The sequence below is a fragment of the Ptychodera flava genome, chromosome 8 (assembly GCF_041260155.1).
Source record: "Ptychodera flava strain L36383 chromosome 8, AS_Pfla_20210202, whole genome shotgun sequence".
NCBI classification, from domain to species: Eukaryota; Metazoa; Hemichordata; class Enteropneusta; family Ptychoderidae; genus Ptychodera; species Ptychodera flava.
The window spans coordinates 19,723,830-19,747,498 of record NC_091935.1 but is presented as its reverse complement, the minus strand read 5'-3'; the positions used below and the strand labels follow the sequence as shown (position 1 = coordinate 19,747,498).

The 23,669-nt window shown below is 38.3% G+C and overlaps 3 protein-coding genes across 3 annotated transcripts; 1 reads left to right on the top strand and 2 right to left on the bottom strand.

Moving 5' to 3' along the window:
• The first annotated feature begins 5,077 nt into the window (after window positions 1–5,077).
• Window positions 5,078–6,101, top strand: LOC139137996 (integumentary mucin A.1-like). Its single transcript, XM_070706216.1, has 2 exons — window positions 5,078–5,115; window positions 5,534–6,101. Exons 1-2 carry the CDS (start codon window positions 5,078–5,080, stop codon window positions 6,099–6,101), a joined length of 606 nt encoding a protein of 201 aa, XP_070562317.1.
• A 6,064-nt stretch (window positions 6,102–12,165) lies between these two features.
• LOC139138737 (uncharacterized) lies at window positions 12,166–15,432 on the bottom strand. The gene is made up of 3 exons (XM_070707250.1): window positions 15,280–15,432; window positions 14,471–14,672; window positions 12,166–14,114 (listed from the first exon to the last, which is right to left on the bottom strand). Exons 1-3 carry the CDS (start codon window positions 15,340–15,342, stop codon window positions 13,834–13,836), a joined length of 546 nt encoding a protein of 181 aa, XP_070563351.1. The 5' UTR covers window positions 15,343–15,432; the 3' UTR covers window positions 12,166–13,833.
• A 1,085-nt stretch (window positions 15,433–16,517) lies between these two features.
• Window positions 16,518–21,784, bottom strand: LOC139138728 (uncharacterized). The gene is made up of 4 exons (XM_070707241.1): window positions 21,676–21,784; window positions 21,372–21,523; window positions 20,444–20,627; window positions 16,518–20,176 (listed from the first exon to the last, which is right to left on the bottom strand). Exons 2-4 carry the CDS (start codon window positions 21,486–21,488, stop codon window positions 19,911–19,913), a joined length of 567 nt encoding a protein of 188 aa, XP_070563342.1. The 5' UTR covers window positions 21,489–21,523; window positions 21,676–21,784; the 3' UTR covers window positions 16,518–19,910.
• Between the last annotated feature and the right edge of the window lie 1,885 nt (window positions 21,785–23,669).

The window sequence follows — 23,669 nt, the reverse complement described above, 5'->3', positions numbered from 1 at the left end:
TTCTGGCACTTTCAAGACAGAGGGCTGTAAGTATAATCGTTTAAATATTGGACTCAATGTCAACACGTGTCAAAAATCTACTGAAGTGAAAGAGAAATACTAAGCCTTTATTCAGAATGATATGCAAATTCGTTTTTAATTGATGAAGTAACAACGAAAAAGTGGTTTTTGCAGTACAATTTTATCCCATTTCGGACAAGGGAACCGATAATTACGAAAAAAAGTTTAGGCATTGTGAGAATTTACTATTAGATGGAGACTGTCAGTCTCAATTGCTCCTTGAAAACTTTCCGAACTTCGTTTATTCTAAAGTGGACGGTTTATGAGACTATTCGAAAGGCACTTCAGAGAAAAGCAGCAAAAGCTAATGGTAGAAAGGGAATTGAAAGAAATGCCTTGCAAATAGCAAACAGGCGACACAATACATGCCGCCATTGTGTTTGATCGATCTCCATGAGAACGGAATCCAACCCTTATCTTAATTTTATTCTAAAAGCGGTCGCCATATATGTATCATATTAAATATTAACTGTAGGGCGTAGCTTGCTTCGCGGAATTTGCAACACTGGTCCTTTTATGTAAGGGTGATGAATCTTTCAGATAACACGTGTTCACATTTCTGACAGCATAATCAGTTAAGGAGCGCATAAAGTGCATAAATAAATACTGCAGTCACAAACAACAAACTGAATATGCCTTTACCTTAAGGTAGTATGCACCTAGAAATTGAAAGTCTCACTGTGCAAATTTTGCTCCAACTTTCCTCAGGAATGTTTCAACAATTCTCTTTCAAAATCAAAAAAAAAATCGGGGTTCACCGTGCAAATTTTGATACTATGTAAACAAATTATCCATTAAAATTTACCGATAATATTTGAAGTGCAAAATGGCCGCCATCCCTGTGTTATTGGGAAAATATAATTTTCGATTTTTGTAAAACTAAGACTGTGAAAAGTTTTTTTTAAACCAAGAGTTTTAAAATAATCCCCACAAGTGGGAGATTAAAGAAGAATTATACAAGTTTTCGCTCTGAATAGCTGTCCTTAGGCTTAAATTTTTTGTTGTTGCTTCTTTTCAACATTATTATTTACTTGATCTGAAAATATTTCACGTGTGCGTCAAATGATGAACTCTGTAAATACCAGCGTTTCTCCATTGTGCAATCAACACAACTCTCTGACTGGGGAAAGATTTGTTCGGTATGCAAATGAGTTAGTAATTGACATACCATGATCAACCATTGTATACAATGATTACCAGGAGCGACTCACGTCCACCAGGCATTTGTAAATAATGCCACTGTTATTTCGACAGAGAAAATTTCATGGTAAAATTCTCTGACATTGTAATAATTATAAGAGCAAATACCCTGCAAGAATGTCCGTGATCATAAATTAATGTACAGTGCTGAATTGTAGCCTTTCCCTCATACTAGTAACTACGCAAATGAAAATGCCACCAAAACAATCAACCAATTTTAACCATTTCTAAATAAAATCTTTGGCCACATTCCATAAGATCGGGTCCATCCTAGACAAACATGCATTTTAAAGACAGACAGAAATACAGGCAGACAAGGGGTATAGATGTACTAAGGAGGTTTGCAGGAGAGGGCCTGGAAGAGCGACGATGAGACGATGTCTACAAAACTAGCCGCATTTTCGGTTTTGACATCAACACTCTGCTGCGATGCCAAACACAGTGGTATTTGAAAAGCATGCCATTGACCTCAAGCAGAAATAACACAACAATCGACGCGTAATAAATTGCCTAAAGTAAACACTTTCGATAGCATCGCTACCAACCGGTAGAAGGTTTGAATTTGATGTCCTCATTAAGCCCAGTGCACACACAATAAATCAGTTCGGGGCACATCTTTTTAACATGACAGCGATCGATTGAATGTACACCACTGGCACTTCAAAAAGTTCCAATCAATTTCCTCCTCGTTGCAGTACCGTCATTGCAGTATTGACGAACAACCATAAAGCGAATTACACCTGGTTGTTGTATAATGTGCGCAGGGAAATGCAAAAGGCCCGGCACCAAGATTATATAGTTCTATAAATGTGTTAGATCTTCGATACGTTGACATAGAGGTGCCAAAATAACGCACTTCCCTGCAAGTGAACTCTGTCTGATTAAGAGGGGGAGAATAAGTACGTTCGAAGTGAGGCATGAGAAAAAGTTAGGTTTCGACGTAGAGCGCAGCTTTGATCTTATTCTACGAAGATGCCTGTCTTCAAGCGTAAAGACATAAGACCAGTGGTGTCTTTGAAAAGTGAACTGAAGAAAGGATGAATGAGAAACATGGTTCGTATCCACTCTTCCCTTATAGTGTATGTATACCAATGTGGGTGAAATACAGGGCAAAAAACCAAGCCAACACATTACTTGTGCGACGTGACAATTGTCGTATGGGTCATGCAGGGGGGCACATTTTTATCGAATGTAAATATTTTATCGAATGTAAATAGTTGGTTCGCAAACACACTTTCAATAAATTTGATACAACCCAGTGACATGATCAAACATAGAATATTCATGAGATAATAGTATTCAACCATTCTATACAATAATAATCAATATTCACTCTAAAAATAAATATCGAGCTACCGATCAAATATGGCTTAAGCGACACCCTAATACCTTGATTTCCTAGGTAAACAGGCGTACGTAAGGGGAAGCGTATGGCGGAAGAATGGCAAGACAATTGACAAGAGGGTCAATTTTAAACTTTCCGACCATGCCTCATACGACGGTTACGACCAAGAAATTTCTGACAAGTGAAGGCCAATGACGTCGTAGTGTAAGGACCGATTTCGGCGCTGACCGGTACAATTCCGCCCCTCAAACCAGAAAGTCCGTCCAGCAAATACATACGCGGCCTGGACATGCTACGTGTGTTGGTTGTGAAGATAAACTTTTGACCTTGGTTATGGTCATTTTTTTACTTATAAACGCATCAACGCTCGGTAACACATTGAGCTCCCGAAGCCTGCCATTTAAATTGCGAAATCGGCGGATACGAAAGGGCGTACTAATATCGACATCTCAACAACGTCCTGTGCTAAACATTCATATAGGTCACGGTGACCATAAGCGTGTTTTTGAAAAGTTCTTACGAAACTCTTTTCGACTACCTCCATCATGGACGAATAAAAAACCAGTGAGAATTACAAACTCTCTGTCTGTCTGTCTGTCTGTCTGTCTGTCTGTCTGTCTGTCTGTCTGTCTGTCTGTCTCTCTGACTTGCAAGTCAGGCTAAAACCTCTGAATAAAATTGATACACACACGGTCCCTCCACGGGAGCACCTTGCAAAAACAAGGTCATCGTAAGAGTTCCTTGATTTCGTGCATTGAATTTTGTTGAAAACTATTAAAATTTCAAATCGAACTCTCAAAGTTTGGAACTGAGGAATTATCATGTTAAATCGATATCAAAAGGGAGTTAAGCAAGACATTTAGGATTTTCCCATGTAATGCAGATACAACTCGTCGATCCCAAGCGACGCCATTTTGTTTTCAGTTGAAAATATAAACGCGGGAAAAAAGACTAGTTTTCTAGTCGAATTAGGTTTCAAAATAACAACACAACACGATTCCCTATTTTTTCGAAGTCTTTGCCTTGTTAGGAGGTGCATGACTTACTTTTTTGATGAAAGATGAAAAAACAAACGGGGGAGTAAAATTCACAGTGTTTCCGAAATGCATGGCGTCGGTCAAGATCACCTCATGGCTGAACTCAGCCATAAAATATCATCCAAGATTTCTCGATAGTGACCTAGATCTTTAAGAAACTGTTTTACTCATCTTCTCACCAGTCTTCAAATACATGCGAAACAGTGCAGAAAGATGAAAATAAAGTAGCTTGATTGACTGAAAATCGTAGGATACCGGAGCGGGACCGTGTCACAAGACGCCAATGAAACAAGACGCTAACTTGCCTATGACGTCATTCGCTTCCTGCGTCCACCGCAACGCGGACTGTTGCAACTGTGTAGGTGATTAGCACCTTTGAACAAAAGCGTTTCTTGACCGTTTTGTGGAGGGACCGTGATCCAATCAAGAGTATCTTTGGGCAACCGGAATATCTTAGCCTAAATGTCCAATAATAATTTTGAAAGTGATTCCATGTTTGGACAGATGGACCATACCAATCTGCCCTAATGGATCGAATGTGCCAGAAAGTGAAGTTTAGCAGTCGTCATTGTTATGTAAACGATGTGTAAAACAAACTGTTTGACAGACCGTGGGGCAGCCTTGCCCACTAGCTCCGTGAACGGACCAAGATTTTACGACAAAGATTTAAAAATCACCTTGATTTAGAAATGAGTTGTTCGTTTTGTATCCCATGTTTTGCTTGGCAAATTTCGGACTTAGTGGAAAAGTGGTAAAAGCTCGATTTTTTCAGGTTTGAACCGCAGTAAAATATGTGCCGTCTGTTTAGCAGTAAAATGATGCCATCATCCTTTTGGGTTAGGTTTCTGTACGTCTTTTCGACATTGTAAAAAGACCCCTCAGTCGCTACAAACAATCACCGATTTCAAGTCACCGGAGAACAACTTAAGCTTATTTCTCAATCTCTCAACGTTGCCCGTGTGGAAAAATGCCGTGATGACATTATGTGATTCAACATAAATTAAAAGCCACAAACAGAGAAGCAGAACAATATTCGATCGATCGTCTTAGGGCAGAAAACTAGCAGATGACGACTTTTTTGCGTCAAAGTAGGCGATAAATGAACTGGGGACAATCACAAGCGTGGAGGTAATATATTTATTTATTCCTTCATGATCATAAGGTACACGCATAATTTGACGTTCGCAAGACAGGAAGTTGAACACTTGGAAATGCGCACAAGCGAACGCCCGACACGTCAACAGCAGCAAAACAAGTCCGGATCGGATTTATCGGAGTGTTGCAGAGGACGGGCATCGCAGGGTGATCTGCCTTAGAGGTGCGTCGACGCCCGGCCGCGCACCATGCTCCCCGCATTAAGTTAGGGAAGAGGAAGAGTAAAACTTTGCTTTTGCAGAAAGGGGGGGGGGGGAAATAACAAAAAATAAGGGTGAGCATGCAGAGTACGGGATTGCCGAACGCTCTGCCGAAGAGGTGCGTCGGCGTCCTGTCGCGCTCCCTTGTCGGCTTGCTAGGTTATATTGGGGAGAAGTTCAGATATTTTCATCCTGACATTATACAATAATATAACCATATTGTAACCGTTAGGCAGTGTATAGTTGATATGCTAGTTTAGTTCGATAAATAGATTAAATCGTGAATTAATCTCTTCGTCTTTATTGAGTAAATGCCATCGAATAATAGTGAAGCTTTGGTAGATAGAAAGTAAACACACCTATATGTGGTATTTTTCTGAATAGATTCCTCGTCATACACTGAAATCAGTACTGAAGGCTTAAGTACCACTGAATTTGCGACCTGGTGGTCGACTTCTATCGACACGACATCCAGATACTTGACCACTGGATGTGCCAGAAACAAGTAGTGAGCATTCGACTACGGTCGAACGCAGCACAACATCTGACGTAACGACCGAAGATATCACAACTGAAGGTGTATCAACCACAACCGACTGGACCTCAACAACCACCGAGGAAGACACCACAACTGAAGCTATTATATCAACCACAATCGACTGGACAACCACCAAGGAAGACACCACAACTGAGGTTATATCAACCACAATCGACTGGACCTCAACAGCCACCGAGGAAGATACCACAACTGAAGAAACGTTAACGACAACTGACGTTGTATCAACCACCATCAAGTCAACCGAAAGGTACGAAACCACCACTCTACCGACGTCTACACAAGACGTCACCAGCACCGTCGCTCGACCTGCTACTACATTCTTGAGTACCAGTGAAGTTGCAACCTCAACCCAACCGATGAGCTCAACGCAGTCAACGTCAACGTCAGTACCGACGAGCGTGGGAACATCAAGATCGACGGAAGAACCAACTTCAAGCACTACAAAGGCCCAGACTTCGCTAAGTACAGACAGGACCACCTCCGATGGTCCGTCAACTAGATTTACAACAATGCAGCAATCAACCCTACCATTGGAGCAAGTCTGAGTCAATCAGCTGAAACATCCAGGCCGCCCTCAACGTCAACACGCGTCACTGAGGACGCGTCTCGAACGTCTTTAACCGGGAGCGAACGGCGTCTACGGATACCAGCGAAACTACACAAAGTGAGACACCACACACACCAATCAAGACAACAGAAGACGTGAGCACAGTGACTCAAACCACAGATGAAACTCCGAGTGACGGTATCTACACTGGATCAACATCAACTGCTCACATCACCACATCAGTCGCATCCGATATGCCGTCAACAGCGCTGCCGATGGAGGAAATCTCTGAAGGAGGCGTTGTCGCTGAGTTAGCAGTCGCATATGACAAGGTATTATCAAGTGTTCCTAAAAAGTTCCAACAATAACAACAATAACGGTTCTTATTTGCACTTTGTTTGCCGAAAATGTCTCCCATTTGTAACTAATATATTGTAAGCTCCTTGTATCTTGTTGATGGAGCCACGCAGTGAGCACAGCAATAACTTTGTGTTTAATCTTAACTGAAGGTGCGCATGCATGAATATTAAGCTGTTCATTGGCCTTTTTAGTTGAGTATATGCGATCTAAATCAGACTGAAATTCTCGCTGCGTTTCTTGTACGAGCGTAATAAGATGAAGATACTCATCTGTCAACAAGGCGTTTGTGTTCCTATGTTTCACACAATTGAGCAACTGTTATAAAGACATAGGAATACTCGTCTCCTCATGCCGAATCGATACTATTTCGCTTTAGTATTTGGCATACTCTCAAACATCGCAGGCTACTTATTTCGCTGAACTCCGTGTCCAATATCACAACTATATAACAAACTTTTTTCTCGTTGTTAGTGGGATAGAGAGGCGTTCAAAGAAGCTATCGCTGTCTCAGCCAACATTTTTTGTCGCGCAAATACCAGTTATTGCTACATTGACGACGATGGAAGCATGGCAAATATCACGTAAGTTTAAAGGGACAAAGTCGGCCATTTTTCATGAATTTTGCTTGATGCGAGATAATAAGCTTATTGTTTGACATGTCGAAAGATACTGAATGAATGGGTGACCGTGCATATATTCGACCCCGGTTCTAGACACGATACATGAAACCATCGCGAAAATGAATTAATGGTCATGACCATTAATTCATTTCCACGATAGTTTCATTTAATTTGTCTAAAAACGGGGTCGAGTAAATGGTCACCCATTTATTCAGTATCTTTCAACATGTCAAACAATGTAAGTAGTATCTTGCATCAAACAAAATTCATGAAAAATGGCCGACTTAATAGCCAAACTCGGCCAATTGGTCACCAAACACTTTGCGTGTTCGTCCTTCTCTGTTACCTCATGTAAACTTGATCTCCAGTTTTCAATCCAACTAAGGCTGTAGAAATCAGATCGTGACGCAAAGATCGACACTTCCTCCTTTTTATCAGTTCAGACTCTGACTTCCTCACTCAAATCACTTTTAAAATAATGCAGCGCTAAGAAAAAAAACAGACGGTCGGCTGACTTTAGCGGAACGAGCCCAGATATCGATAGAGCCGCCGGGAAGAGAAAAATACTACAAGCATTATCATTGACAGCAGATTTTGCTAGTCAGCATAAACCCGACTTCCATGCAGTCTGTCCAGTCAAAAATGAACAAGAGCAAACTTGAAATTTACTATAATGGCGAGTACTCACTGAGTGGGAATTCACACAAAATGCATTCACGCAAATAAAACGGTTTTGCTCTGAACGGTCACGTATGATATCTCCAGCGAAAAGACCCAAAGTACGTGCGCTGATACTGCAATGTATCAACTTTCAGGAAAATTTAGATAACCTGTTTGTATCGATACGTTAATCGCGTCCTCAATGTCATCTTCCGTTTTGATTATTTATCAGAGCAGGGGATTAAGGAGATAGCAGAGGTGTCTGGTTCGCATATTTGCCTTCTTTGGCCTTTGAAGGCAAGTGAAGACACGGAGGGTGAAAGACAATACATGACTGGAGACAAAACTTTGCCCCCGAAATATCCATTTAGATCGTGTCCAAAAATTTGATTCACGAAATAACCCTCACTCATGCCTTCGGTACATGAATGTAGTTTGCAGAGACCCTTCAAGCGGTAATGCATTCACTTCATTTTAGGACAGAACTCAGCAGTTCACCTCTTTAAATCTTACTTCCAGCTCCGATGATGTCGTGATCTTCTATGCCGATTCGTGTGCTAACTCTCCATCTGGATACGACTACACATGCAGCAACGTTAATACACCTTGATAGGATTTTACATCAGTCATCCGACGGGAGAGGGCGTCCTCATGAAGAGCGAGTCACTCATTGCCATGCTTGACGAACACACCGAGGATCTCGAAGAAAGGCTTGGTTACAGTATCGGAGACACCGTCTCGTATGAGGAGCTACAGGACAAAAAGACACAGGATCTGCATTCCCCGGATGGGCGATATTTTTAATTTGTGTCGGAGTGGTCGGTGCGGGGGCAGCCTCAGGCTTTGGCGTATGGTATTACTTGAAACACAGGTACAGACAGACTTAAGCTTTTAATTATCATGCCGGTACCGAAGTCAGTGATCGTCAAGGTGTTTCACTTTACAGATGCGAACTGAATACTCTCGTCATATATGTAAAGAATAATTTTAGAACCTTATGCTCAAATAGACTAAAATCCATCATACAATTGATGAAAATATGCAGTGCGGTGTATCATAGCACTATTGAATCTTTTGGAGAGATATTACAGTGTTTTCCGTTTCCTCTATAAACGTAGACAGACTTCATTGGCAACTACTGAAAGGGCAAATTGGCGATCATTTATTGCTGTTTCTACTTCAAGTTTTGAATTTGGTTGTTTGTCCTATAATCAATACCATCGCCATCGAGAATTTCATTGCAATCCCTTTACGGTAACTTTTGTTGATATCATATTGATGTCATTCGTCCTATAGACATACACGGCGGAAGACAGCCCCCAAGCTAGATGACGGAGATGAAGCCAGTTCTCCCGATGCTGAAACCGGAGACAGCCTCCTGATGGAAGAAAAAGCTGCCGCCGTTGAGGACAACCCACAGAACGTTGAAGCCAGTGAGGCCCCGTCTGTTGCAAACGATGAAAACATTGAAGTCGAGGCAGATGTGGCCGTGATAATGGTATGACAACTCCATGTTGACTCAGTCTCTAATCAGTTGACTGAACAATTTGAAAGGGCGGCAGAAGTATCTTAATGTGGGACTTGACGTCATAGCTTTATTAATGAACATCTCAAAAAACTTCAAATGCGATTAAATTGAAAGAAAAACACAGAAAATCAACATATGTAGAACTTTATGGTGACACAGAGTATGCCCTTTTAAATGCCTTTTAGATGATATCGCAATATCTGTTCAATATGAATAGCTTCTGCAGCGTGTGCCGGGTATCCTGACTTGTTACCATTGTCAAGTTATTTTTATTTTGTGTAATTAATGAGCTATGATATATGCTGGTTGTTTTCAAAATTCCGCCGGTTAATTTTGGAAATGTATAGGCATGTTGGTAATGTAGGCATAATCATTTTAAGAAACCGTTGTCCAATCGTTAATTACAGAAGATTCTGGTATGTTAGATTATCCGGTCGAGAGATAATTGACAGCTGTTCTTGTTTGACAGACTCGTCAATAATGGAATCAATAAAACGGAAAAAATCGAAACTCGAATAATGATGACGATGAAATCGGCAAACAGCGTTGGAGACTCCCTCAAGAATTTGTAATTTCCCCGAGCCTGACGGAAGACAAAAAATGAGTTTACAATAATGGTGTAACGTTGTATTTGCAGTTTTCCAACTTCAGTGTACTTTCCAATACTTCTAGCATGGTTCTAATTGACAACTACATTCTTTCCTCTGCTCTAGGACGAAACAAAACCAGGTTCCGACTAGTTCCTTCGATTCGTGCTTTAATAGAATTGGAGAAACGCCACAGCAATACACCGGATGAACAAGCAGCAAAAGTTTTCAAGCAGCGCCCTCCACAGTCCGATACATCACACAGTGTGTCACTCTACTTTGAAATTTTCATACACTGGTGCCGGGTCAATGCAAGATAGTTAAATGTGATCTCAAACCTTTTTCTATGACTATACCTGTACCTTACATAATATATCGTTTACTATCATATTTTCTGTTCAAAAAGTTTCTTTAAGATGTCATTGAGTACCATCCATTCTATAATGACGCAGTAAGTGAACGTTTGAAAAGCAGGTCTGCTCTTCCGCCCAAATGTCTCTTACGGTCATAGGTTGTCATTACACGTATAGAGCATGATGAATTTGAAAACAGAAGTCAATCTAGAATTCCGTCGATTTTTGCCATTTCTATAGTATATCTATATTTACTACACTTTTCCGTCCGTTATCATTTTCTTGGTGTTGAGTGCGAACTAAGTGTTAAAGATGACATGAGTGACTCTGGCTTATCTCAGGGGATGGGTAGCAAGATGCGAAAGGTATTCGTTTGTAAACGAGGGTGAAATATTCTCAGCCTTGTTGCTTTGTCGGAAACATTCACGTGATAGTAAACTAACAAAAAAGAGTACAGATCCCGAAGCCCTGAACACTGACATGCATGCCCAGTCCGATCCCAGACTGAAACTTTCTGCGGGGACAGAATTTTATCCCTCTGTGTTTCAGTCTAATCTGGTCAACGATCTGCTCTACATTTCAACATTCAACCATTTCAAAAAATAAAATATTATTTCTAGCTCGGCGTCGTCATCGTAAATCACTCGATTAGTTGTTATTTTACGAACCTTTTCTTTTCAAAATCTCCATGCACCATTTCTTTTCAAAACTTCCCACACCTGACTTTACAGTCCACCGTCCTTCTTTGTATCCATACATATGCAATGTGAAAAGGCATTTACAGGCTCTGCTGTTCTTAATGTATGCATAAACTATATCAGGTACATGTATTTACATCTTTCAGTCCGCGTAAAAATGGATGAATGAAATGACAAGACATTTTAAACAAAACATTATTTGTATGCAGGTAGTCAATATAATACAAATAATAATTATGTAATGTCTCTTCCACTTTCCTTTTTAGTTGTACCCGTCCATACTTGTCACAAATGTAGTCACAATCTTTCAACTTTATTGTAAAAAAATTATTTTTCAACTTTATTGTAAAATTTCACAAGGGAAACACTCCTTGGGACTGGTTAGGTATAACGAGATTTTATTGTTCGGTCGAACTCCAACGCAACTCACGATGCACGAGCTAAAGAGTCGACGTAATAACAGCTTCGGTTTTCACTGCAGAATTGATAGAATTCATACCATTAGCGAGGAGGGAAAGTAATAAGCCTCAATAAAAGTATTTGCATAAAACCGTAATGGCATGCACCGCTGTCTTTTGTCTATGTTTTACAGTTACTGTACGGCTATGTCAAATGTGGTCGTGAGATTACGTACTTCTGAATATATATAGTCTTTTAATCACCCACTGTAAAGTTTTACTTATTTTCAAATTCTGGTCTACAACTAAATACAATTACCATATGAAGATTAAACCATAGTATCAATCAGTAGATACGATTTATTTTCTATGTGCACCAGTAATTACAATCGTGATGATAACACGGAGATGTCGATTATGTAAAAAAGTGTAAGTAAACGGTCATTTTAGAGACTGGACAAAAATTAAAGGGTATAGCGTTTTAAAATGACGCTGAGCGAAAATAGTGACCCTTCAAAAGTGTTTGCAAAAAACAGTGACTCTCCCCTTAATGTGACAGTCCGTATCAATAATATCTTAATTGACATAATTTCTGATTTGACCTTTGAACTTTCAGAGAATACTTTTTAACCTTAAAAATAATCACTTTTATGATAAGTTGCAGTAATTCAATAATAATTTTGTCAACTATAGTTGGCTATTCGAAATCAAAAGGGACAAAAACTGTAATGCTTACCTTCATTTATACCATGTCTTGCAATTGTACAAAGAACATTATTATTGTTTGTCTAGAAATTTATTACAGCCTAAACATAAATATTTAACAACATACACATAGAAATTAACATATATAGCAACTTTGGCAGCGGGAAAATATTTAATAGTTACCCCCTAGACTACTATGAGAATGAAAGTCAAATATCATATTTGATGTTAATGTCTGCTCTTTAAAACATCCTATTCTCATCATGTACATTTATATCAATTGTCAATCATTTAAGCACAGATTTAGCCAGTTTCATTTCGTATTGGGAAAATATTCATAGTTTCTTCATGGACTACAATGCATAGTTAATCAACATTTCGGTGAAATTCAAAAATCAAATTTCTTGCACACACATGCACTTTTAACCATCCAAGTCTAATCAAGTACATAAAATGAATTATCAAACGTCTACAAATGCACAGATTTAGCTAGTTTTGTATTGGGAAAATATTCACAGTTTTCTCATAGACTACAATCAACATTGAATCAACATTGTGGTGAAATTCTCAAATTTAATTTCTTAGACACACATGCACTTGTAACCACCTTACTCTAATCAGGTACATAAATGTCTATACATGCACAGATTCAGCTAGTTTCGTATTGGAAAAAACTTATTCCTAGTTTCCTCATATAGACTACAATGTATAGTGAATAAACATTTCAGTGAAATTCCAAAATGAAATTTCTTGCACACACATGCACTTTTATCCATTCTAGTCTAATAAAGTACATTACTATCAATTATCAAGCATCTATAAATACACATCTTTAGCTACTTTAGTATTTGGAAAAAAGAGAAATTATTTATAGTTTTCTCATAGACTCCCATGTATATTGAAACATTTTGATGGAATCCAAAATCAAATTACTGGTACACATATGTACTTTTTACCTCCCACTTCAAGCAACATACATTTACATAAATTATCAAACATATATAAATATAAAGATATAGTTTGTTATGTAGGGGAAAATTGTCAATAGTTTGCCTAATAGATTACGATGAATCGATGTTTCAAGTTTGGGTGAAGCACTATATCGGCCACATCTTGCCTTCTTACCCTCCCCAAAGGTATGCGTGAAATTTCACGACCCTTCCAAAATACTTGCGACCAATCCCAAAAACACCGGCCCCTCTCTCTGTAATTTCTGTCCAGTCCCTTATAGTGACATACACTAAGCTTATATATTGTAAATGCAACATGACAAAAGAGCCGTATAGGTGAAACGTTTACAAGATTCCATCATGCACAAATATTTCTGCTCTATATTTGCCATATCAACTAATCAAGACATCTCCATTATTTAACGTCTACAGTCACCGAAATTAATGGATTGTGCTTCGTCGTCAAATGACGTGCTCCATGCTATGGGAACGTTTTGATTTGTTGATTTCAAAAAAAGTTGAACATTATGGAAGAGTGGGGTGTTCATTGACTGGCGAATTAGAAATAAAAACCGCGAAATTATCTTCCATATTTTTCAATCGCAACCTCCAAGAAATCACCACAGCGATAGAGGTTGAATCTGAGGACAGAATATTGGCAAGTTTTCTGAGAAACAACCAGAAGGCAGGCTAACGCGAGTAAATAATCCAATATGAAATTAAATCAGCTGATTTTAAATCTAATTCATGTGTTTCCGTATTTACATATAATTATTTATAGATTTTCTCCATCATGAAATGTTGACATCTAGCAGATGTATACACGAAATATACACGAATGATTCCGCAATTTCCTCCAGGTATTAGTAAATTATTCTGCCTTAGGACATATCGTTTTCATCACGTAGGCACTACTACACTCTATTGTCCGGTTCAGGTTACCACGGTAACAGTTCTTTCCGTTAGCCAGGGTGATGTCGAAATTTGAACAGGATACCGAGGTGGAGCTTTCGATGTCGCAGTTATTGAGAACGTAATTGTGGCAATTATCACTTTCAGGGTTTGGTCTCCCGTAGAGGGCGACATAGTTATTGAGTCGGTGCTGGCAAAACGTGTAGTGACTTTCGCATACCGCTCTCCTCTCGTCAAGTTCTGCAAGTAGAATGAAAAATTAGAAATAAATATAGGCAGTTCAATTGACATCAGTGGAAGAAACGACACGAACGAAGTACTGTTGTTTCGCTGTGAAACATTTCTGTATGCCACTCATAGCCTTTCCTTTTCACTCACGTGGATTTGAGTCAATATCTGCCGAGTACATCGACCTTTGGAAGGGCATGTAGCTGTGCCTTTTTAATATTATCAGTACTGAAGGATCATATATGATGAAGAATCCAACGTACAAGTAAAACAGCAACAAACACACTACACAGAATCGACATGGCGCTATGATGTAAACATCGTCGTTTGGGGGCGCACTGTACAGAGGCCATCGACGGCACCCTTACCTGCAATTTCATTACTCAGGTACAATCCGAACGCGAGACCAGCCACGACGCAGCCTATGAGAAATCCGACGATGAAGCAAACAAAGGCTCTATTTTGCCACCTTTCATCGATAGCGGCGGCTGTCTCATCGGAATGCGTCAGTTGGTCTTCTTTGGTGGGCGTTTCCTTGTTGTCGTTTTCCTTGGTCAAGCCATTAGATTTCTGTGATAAATTACCAGATAAAAAGTGTCATTTTCTACCATGTTGGGGCAATAGCCATATTCCACACAGGGATACCCAAACCGAATTACCTAGAACTTTGATATTTTTCTATCAGACATGCTAAGTATACTGACAGTCCAAAATTTCAGACTGTGCTTTTTTTCAACAAAAAATGTTGTATGATCCGAGTTAATCCGACGTACAGTAACTGACGCCGATTCAAGTTGTTTGGGAATCGATGTGTTTACAGATAGCCCATTCATCTCTTTTCAGAGGTGCTATGGCTCATATAATTTCATTTTGCGGATAACGCTTTTCCGTCTCCTCCTTTAGAGTGTTTCTTTGTCAGTCACAAAGCAGAAAATTAAAGTACAAGTAATACACAGTCCAAGTCAACAGTGGCAAACAGGCACGGTTTGTTGATTGGTATATGTACAATGGGCGTGAATAACTGCCTAAACATATTCAATATCTAAAATGAGCATTCATTGTCCATAAATCTCCCTTGCATTTTTCGTTCTTGCCTCGAAAAGCGGCAAGGTTCTGATAGTTCAGATCCGGAATGAAAATGTCTTTTTTATCATATTACATGGGATCTAAAACTTACCTTGATTAGCCATATTTTCTCTTGGTCCTGGTCCGGTGCGTCAGCGCTCATGCTGCTTGCCATTGTAAACTCCACAAAGATGGATTTGCTATGACTCTTCAAAATTAAACACCGAATTTTTATTCCTGTTCTTTTTTGTATGATGAAAAACTTAGTTTGTAGAATAAATATCACAGCCCCGGCAGTGCACAATGCGTAATTGATCAAAACCATCTGTGCATCTCATAATGGCCTTTTCGGTGTTTGTATAACACTGTGGTATTCAATATTTATCATTCATGACAAAAACCAGTATGTGAAATATGACGGTATAAAATACACGTTTATCAATTAGCAAGCAACACGTTGTTATTCATTGTATTTTCTCGTAAAATTTCCGGCGATGAATTCCTTCCGGAGGTGCTCTATATTTTGTTTATGAGATCGATTTGATTTTTTTCCATGTGATCCCCGATGTCTCATATTGGAACGCGGTGTTCATGATATGATGGATAGAGCAGAGAGTGTGATTTTGGAAACAACTTGTGTACCTTAATTTAAAATACAACGCATTGATGATGAGAAGAACAGCAACGAAAACGACGACGGCTAGGACGAGGACGACGAGGACGACGACGACGATGATGATGATGATTAGATGATGATGATGATGATCATCATCATCATCATCATCATCCACATCATCATCACCATCATAATCATCATCATCATAATCATCATTATCGTTGTCGTCGTCATCATGGTGATGGTGATTTGAAAGTTTTACAAACTCAAGTGCTCTGTAGTAAGGTTTTCACAGAAGTCGATGATGTCGTATACGCATCGAACATTTAACGGTTACTATAACAGTCTGACAATTAAACAAGGCAAGCGTACAGCAAACACTTCATTGATATTTATAAAAAATGGATTCTCTGTACCTTTTGTTTCATTCTCTTCACATGTTTTGCCGTAGAGGTGAGCACGCCGGCGGTATTGTTGTACATATATCGCCATGCATCGGTAATAACAAAAGCAGGGACACCAAAGGGGGGGGGGTTACCATAACAATTTTCAAGGAATACTTTTTTCTTTGATTCTATGTTTAGCTCTCACTTTTTAAGCCTTGTTACAACAATGGTTTGGCCCAGGCCCATTGTTTGCTATTTGCTGAGTCTGAGAAGGAAACTCACAAAACTGCCGGACTCGGGAGAAGAAAGCTGTCTATATGAGATCACGAACAACGATTGAGAATAAAATAACTCTTGTCGCCGTGAAGAGGCTAAAACTTTCAAGTATCATCATGGTCGGAAGCTGTAGAATGTATCTTAGAAAGATAAACTCACCAGTTGTAATTTATTTTATTTATGGTTCAGTTTGAGTTTATTTTTTTTCCACATCTGGTATTTGGTTTCCGGTATCAAACGCCGAGTCAAATTTATTCTGCTTTCCAACAACTGTAATATTCTGAGTATCTCCTGACCGAAGAATAATTTTGCCCCACCAAACCTTGAATAACCCAGTCAGCACATCCAAAGATACCGTGGACGTGAGCTTTCCATGGCAACTAACAAGCTGATATATCTAATATTTTGGAGTACATGGCAAACAGTGTTTTATCATTGCAAATTTGCATAAAGTGCTGTCAAATATAGGGACAGTGTTACACAAAAGGGTAGATTAAACTAGCATCGTGTGTTAATATGTAAGTAAATAATTCGTGTTTCCTGTGAAGCGTCGTTCAGCAAATACGCGGGTAGGTCATCCAATGCAAGGTGGAGTCATTTATTTTAAGCATTTTAGGTAGTACATTGAAAAACATAACTTCAGCACAACCTTCCCTGAATAATTTCGAACCATTCTTTCTAGAAACCAAGCGTAAACATTACAGTTCACCGTGAAAATTTAGTACCAGAGATACCGCACAAATAATCCTCACCGTCACCTGAAGTTTATAATTGTTGTCATCCCACTGTGTGTGCGGAAAATAAAATGTTTGATTGTCACAAATATAAGTTGGTAAAAACTTTATTTACTTCACGAGTTTCAAGATGAACGCCACAAGTAGTAGACCGAAAACTATTGTACAAGTTTGAGAGTCCGAATGTCTGTCCCCTTGACGCATTATACCTTAGAGTTTATTAATGAGTATTGTCTTAGTATGGAGATCTTAAGCTAATGACTGGATATCAATGTAGACTATTTATGTTGCTCTGATATCTTGATCGTAGGTAGGTCGGATTTTTCGTTACAGTCTATTGTCATATTGACACAATGGCTAATATACTTTCTCCTTGTAAGGTACAATAATGCAATGAACACGCATCCGCTTCTGCATGCAGGCATAACGTCATTGAAATCACTAACTATCTTGAAGGTTGCTAGAAATCTCGTGGGATTTTCTCATGTGTGATCATCGATTTTCTCAAGGTGAAGGTAGCAAAGTTTGAGTGCAGCGGTTGTGAGTAGAGAAAGGGCCGCTTTATTCATACATTTTCTTCACCGTGACGAAATTACAGATCAGTCAAGAATATATGATATAGAGTTATAGGAGACAAGCTGCGACTCTTTTGTAATTCTCATTGTTGACCTCGAAATATCTTCCAATTTTCCTCTTGATTCTAACTATCAAGCAACTACTTTACAAGAACATGCATTTGTGACTAAATGGGCAAGTTAAATGAACAATCTTCACTTCATTTTCAAGTCCCGGTCACTTTTAAAAGTGTTAATAAAAGCAACGAAAGCAAAATAATACCATTTCACAGTGGAATATTCGTTGTTATTTATTCTATTGACTCCATGTTGTTTGTGGCAGGATACCAATGCGTCCAAAAAACATATTAACAATATTTAGCTCACGTATTCACACACGTGCGCTAATGTCGCAGCGATGTCTGTCTGCCTGTCTTTCTGTATTTCTGTTTGTTTGTTTGTCTGTCTGTCTGTCTGTTGGTCCGACATCTCAAAAACAGCTCATTCGACGAGAATCAAATCTGCTACATAGATTCAGTTTGCAAATGGCAAGATCTGATTAGATTTTGGTGGGTGTGGCCGGCGTACATACTTTTTGCACATTTGCATAATTAATGATTTTAGTAAAAAATGACAATGAGAACGGCTGCAGACAGTTTGATGAGATTTGCTACAAATGTTGATCAAGCCAGGATATATCAGCTGTGAAACATATTAAGGGGTGACAAGAAAGATAATTTTGATTTGCATATTTGATGAACTTTCCTAATAAGGGGCATATATCTGGATAGACCTAACCAAAGATGACAAAACTTGCTATGTAAATCAAAGATACTATGATCTGACATTACAAGTTGTTTAGCATTTTTACCGTAGCTAATTTCTAATTTGCATATTTAACGAACTTTCTTAATTAAGGAGCTATATCAGGATTGACTTGTGTAAAGTTGACGACACTTGTTATGTACATAGAAAATACTATGATCTAACATTTTGTAAGTCATTTAACATTTTTAGTTCAGCTATTTACTAATTTGCATATTTAACGAACTTTCATAACTAAGGATGTATACCTGAATTGACTTGATCAAAGTTAACGAAACTTCATATGTGCGTTGGAGACACTGTGATATAACATTATGAAAGTTGTAAGCAGTTTTACTTTAGCTAATTACTAATTTACAAGTTTAACGAATTTTCCTAATTATGGATATATATCTTATTGACTTGATCAAAGATAACGGAACTTGCTATATATATTTGAGATATATCTAATATTCATGAAAGTTGTTTCGCATTTAGATCAGCTAGTCACTAATTTGCATATTGAAAATCTTAGGGATATATATCTGGATTGACTCAACCAAAATTGACAAAACTTGCTATATAAATCAAAGACCTAACATTACCAAAGTCATTTAGCATTTTTACCTTAGCTAATTACTAATTTGCATACATAAAGAATTTTCCTAAGTAGGGATCTATATCTGGATTGACTTGTTTAAAGTTGACAAAACTGGCTATGTACATTTTAGATACTATGATCTTACACTATTTTAAATCATGAACATTTTTAATTCAGTATTTACTTATTTGCATATTTAACGAGCTTTTTCAATCAAGGATATATATCTGGACTGACTTGATGAAAGTTTACGAAATGTACATTGGAGATACTATGGTCTAACATTACTGAAAGTCATTCAGCATTTCTACTTCAGCGAATTATTGATTTGCATATTTAATGAACTTTCGCAACTGAATAACATGTACTGAAACACGGGAGCATTTTCAATTGCATTTTTTCACGGAGGCTGCGGTATTTGAATGGCCCACACGGACATTATTTATCTTGTTCAAAATAACACGTGCTGAGTCTTTAATAATGCATGTCTGAACATTCCTCAGTAAGTAATGTACCTGGATTTGAAGTTAAATCGTGAAAATAGAGTCAAAATGGAGCTTATTAGCCTCCAGCCCTTGGTACCCCACCTTTTAGTAAATAGATGTATGTGGGCATCTTCAGTAGAAAGAAAGGGGTGATTTAATTTCAAATGCAGTTGTGAAATAGCAATATGAATTACGCAGCTCTTCGGGAAAAATACCACTATCCCTATCGGAATGAAACTCAATTGACGTTATCACGTAGGAATTGGAAAAAATTAGACGCCAAGTCATCATGAACAGTTCGTTGCCATGGTTAACACATCTCCACACGTTATGGTCTCATTATTCGTTCTGACACAGGCTTCGTCTCCATCCATGTGGATATTGAGATCGTGGCATTCTATGGTGGAGTTCTTGACTACTTCGCACTGGTGGTACACGTAATTCTTACATCCGTTCTGAATATCAACGGGACCATACACGTTAGAATATCGGTGTACACTATACCGGCATGCCTGGAAGTCACCTTCGCAGACGGCTAGGCTTTTATGAGCATCTTTAAGAGAAAAAAGCAAATTTTTTTTGAAATTCAAATGCAGTAATATGATATCAAATTAGTGTGTGTGAGAGTATGTGTGTGAGAGAGAGAGAGAGAGAGGGGGGCAGATGAAGAAATGCATAAACAACAAAGTAAACAAAACGCAAAGAAAAACAAAAACAAACAAACAACCCTCCATAATGTACATGAAGCCAGAGAGAAAAGAGACTCTGTTATAAAGTGATAATTAAGCTGAGGGGAAGACAAGCATATATTAACACGTACCGTCTACTTTTTTATTGAAGCTCAGTCTGACAATAATCCCAACGAAGAGACTTCCACAGAGTAACCCAACGATGAACAGGACGAAAGCTATGCAACGCCATTTACACTTGCAAGAGCCGTCAATGTCAGTGTTGGCGTCATCATCATCGGCATCCGATGAAGTCGCGCTGATGTCTTCCAAAGGCTGCAAGATGATGGGACCGTATTATGTACAAAAGAACGATGGCAGCTTTCAAATGATTGTGAAGAGCTGGCGCTCAATCAGAATTTTAATCAATTATAAGCACGTATACTGTACACGACATGGAACCGCGTCAAATTTTGCCATTTTGTACAGCGTCAAAAATCGTTTTCATATCAGAAAACGTCACGATCGGAGCAAAGGATGAGTCAAGTTCGGCAAAATATAGGGAGGTCGTAAGCAAGAGATTTAGAGATAATTTTGAACGAGTTAACATTTGTTTTATTAGGCAAATTCAACAAAGACTCATATGTTTCAAAGTGTAAAGGGCAGTGTAGCCTCGTTGAAGGGGTATTCTTTTTGTAAGAAAATTAGACACTTCTTTGGTTGAGAAAAATGACTCTTCTCTCAGTAGGCATGCTACAATAATAATGGTCAACAATTAACTGTACTTACACACATCTGTGGCAGCTACACGTTACTATGTGTTACAGTTCTACTGAGGACAGAATCTACTCCCTGTCATTCACAAATGATGTACGTTGAAACGTTCCACGGATTTTCCAAAGAATTTATTAATAGCCTAAATTCACCCCTTAAAACGATTTTGGATTTTGTCAATCTGTCATTTGTTTGAGGTCCTATCAATGAAAAGAACATTCTCGCCGATTCATGATACCGGGCTAACGAAGACCAATTTGACCAAGCTGACAAAAGCTGATCAAAACTGTTCAAGCCACAACTTACCGTTCCTTCTATCTTTCCTCCTTGTGACTGTGACTTCTTTGGTTTTTTTGCACGCCTTTTCTTTGGTTTACGTTCTGAAGATTCGGTCCGACGAGGGTCGCCAAGCGAAATTGGCATTTTGACAGCCGCAGTGATCCGTGGTAGTTCTCTACCTGCAAGGAGCGAAAGAGAGCCGGTCACAGATGGACAGCTTGGGCCAATATCACCATCACAGTAAAGTAAATCGAATTTCCAAATCGTATTTATGTTGTTATCTAACGATACTAAACAATTTGTCCGAAAGGTTACTACTCGTGTTACTTACAGAAACTTCGAAATCTTTCATCCGAATTCCAACCAGTATGTATACAGCCACCGTCAGTTACACACCTGGAAATTCAAAATACCCTTGTCGACAGGGAGGTCCTCTGCATGGGCGCGAAACCCCGGTTTGATTGATTGAAGTCACTTACACATCTGTAAGCTGGTAAACTGATTGCCATAGCTTCCCAGGACCACATGATTGTATTCTCATTGATATCAAGCTGTGTGTGCTGACGTATACGTTTCAAGCGCCTATCGATCACCGGTTAATGTTCAGTTCCAACAGTCTTTATTTATTTATTTATTTATTTATTTATTTATTTATTTATTTATTTATTTATTTATTTATTTATTTATTTATTTATTTATTTATTATTATTTATTTTTTTATTCATTGATCGATCGATCGATTGATTGATTGATTGATTGATTGATTGATTGATTGATTGATTGATTGATTGATTGATTGATTGATTGATGATTGATTGATTGATTGATTGATTGATTGACACTTTTATTGAGCGGCCGAGCTACTATACAGTAATTTTCATAGGGGCTCGTTCAGAAAAATATCTGAATTACTACAGATCACAGAAATACGTTTACAGGAAGGGAGAAACCACACGATAACATTCCTTCTGATGTAAGCTTAGTCTTTTACGTTACATTTGAAGGTATACAGACTAGTAGTTTGTTTGACATCTGTTGGTTAGGCATTCCACAATTTAGACGGAAGTGAAACCTACGTTGACCAGCTTTTAGAATACATCATAGTGCACAACAATCCTGGCGATACGCAGACCGTGTATGATAATTGCGACTGAGAGTAAGTAAGCTGGATAAATATTGTGGACAAATTCCATTTATAAATTAAAATAGCCGTAAAGTTATATTTAAAGCTAGAAGTAATTTTTTTTACTTCAATGGCTTAAGTATAGAAACTTGCACCTGTTTGTTTGTATTTGAATGGGGTATCTGTTTTGTTATTCTCTTGGTCAAACTTCTGCATGTAGTTCCAGTTCTTGGATAGACACATTCTGCTGTAAGCACACTTACACTTAAACTAACTTTGGCAAAACCATGAAATTAACATAAACAAATTGCAGCGTATGGTATGAGCCTTATGCTCACCTAGTAAGCTTGACCAGCCCAACTGACATATCATGGTAAAACACTGAGCTTATACTCTTGTAAGGAGTTTGATATGATCATGACCTTTCTAACTTCAATGTGTCTTTCTTATTTCAGAAGATGTTTGACATACTTCAAACATCATCTTCAGCATATCAGTGTAGTTATATTATTGGATATTAGAAATGTTTTAGATTAAACTTGAAATCACGTTTTTATCTTCTCCGCCCTTAAACACAATGACTGCGCTTTTTCAAAACCATTGTTACATGATATTTGTACATCCTCCACTGATTATTTGAGAGAGAAATCGATCAAATTTCAAAATAAGAGAGATCTCTTCAGCCACTTTTTGGCGCACTTTTCATAAACAAGTAAAATGATGCAATGAAGTCGTAACATTATTGTTCCCATCAATTATAAAGTGCATATAGCAGTCCATTTTTTGAACCAAAATATCTTACAAAATCATCAGAAAGTTGCTTATGTTTCAAAATCTATTATCCTGGAAAAAAGTCTGGTGAGGTATGTCTTTAATTTCACAAATTTTTGTTGAGTCTAATTTATCTTTCAATGACCAAAATGTAAAAGAAATGTTGGATGAAATGTATTCACTTGATCACCTTTAGAATATCATAATTCTTCTCCATTTTCATCAATACGTTGTAAATGGAGTGGAGTGATAAAATACTTCCATAAGTGATTTGTACTCTTCCACTCTGTATGAAATGATGTATAAACCGAGTGTCTTGAAATTTCTATGATCTGCACACTGCAGGCATCAGAGCCGTCTCAATCCTTAAAATTACAGGAATCAACATTGGCAGCTGGTGTCTATCTGTCTTAGACTTTAACAAACAAACA

Coding starts and splice junctions, on each gene's coding strand:
- LOC139138737 (XM_070707250.1), bottom strand. CDS start 15,342: ATGGCAAGCAGCATGAGCGCTGACGCACCGGACCAGGACCAAGAGAAA. Junction 14,673..15,279: donor AGAAAATATGGCTAATCAAG/GTAAGTTTTAGA, acceptor AATTTATCACAG/AAATCTAATGGCTTGACCAA. Junction 14,115..14,470: donor CCTGAGTAATGAAATTGCAG/GTAAGGGTGCCG, acceptor TTCTACTTGCAG/AACTTGACGAGAGGAGAGCG.
- LOC139138728 (XM_070707241.1), bottom strand. CDS start 21,488: ATGCCAATTTCGCTTGGCGACCCTCGTCGGACCGAATCTTCAGAACGT. Junction 20,628..21,371: donor GAGGAAAGATAGAAGGAACG/GTAAGTTGTGGC, acceptor ATCATCTTGCAG/CCTTTGGAAGACATCAGCGC. Junction 20,177..20,443: donor CTTCAATAAAAAAGTAGACG/GTACGTGTTAAT, acceptor TTTCTCTTAAAG/ATGCTCATAAAAGCCTAGCC.
- LOC139137996 (XM_070706216.1), top strand. CDS start 5,078: ATGCAGAGTACGGGATTGCCGAACGCTCTGCCGAAGAG. Junction 5,116..5,533: donor CCGAACGCTCTGCCGAAGAG/GTGCGTCGGCGT, acceptor GGTCGAACGCAG/CACAACATCTGACGTAACGA.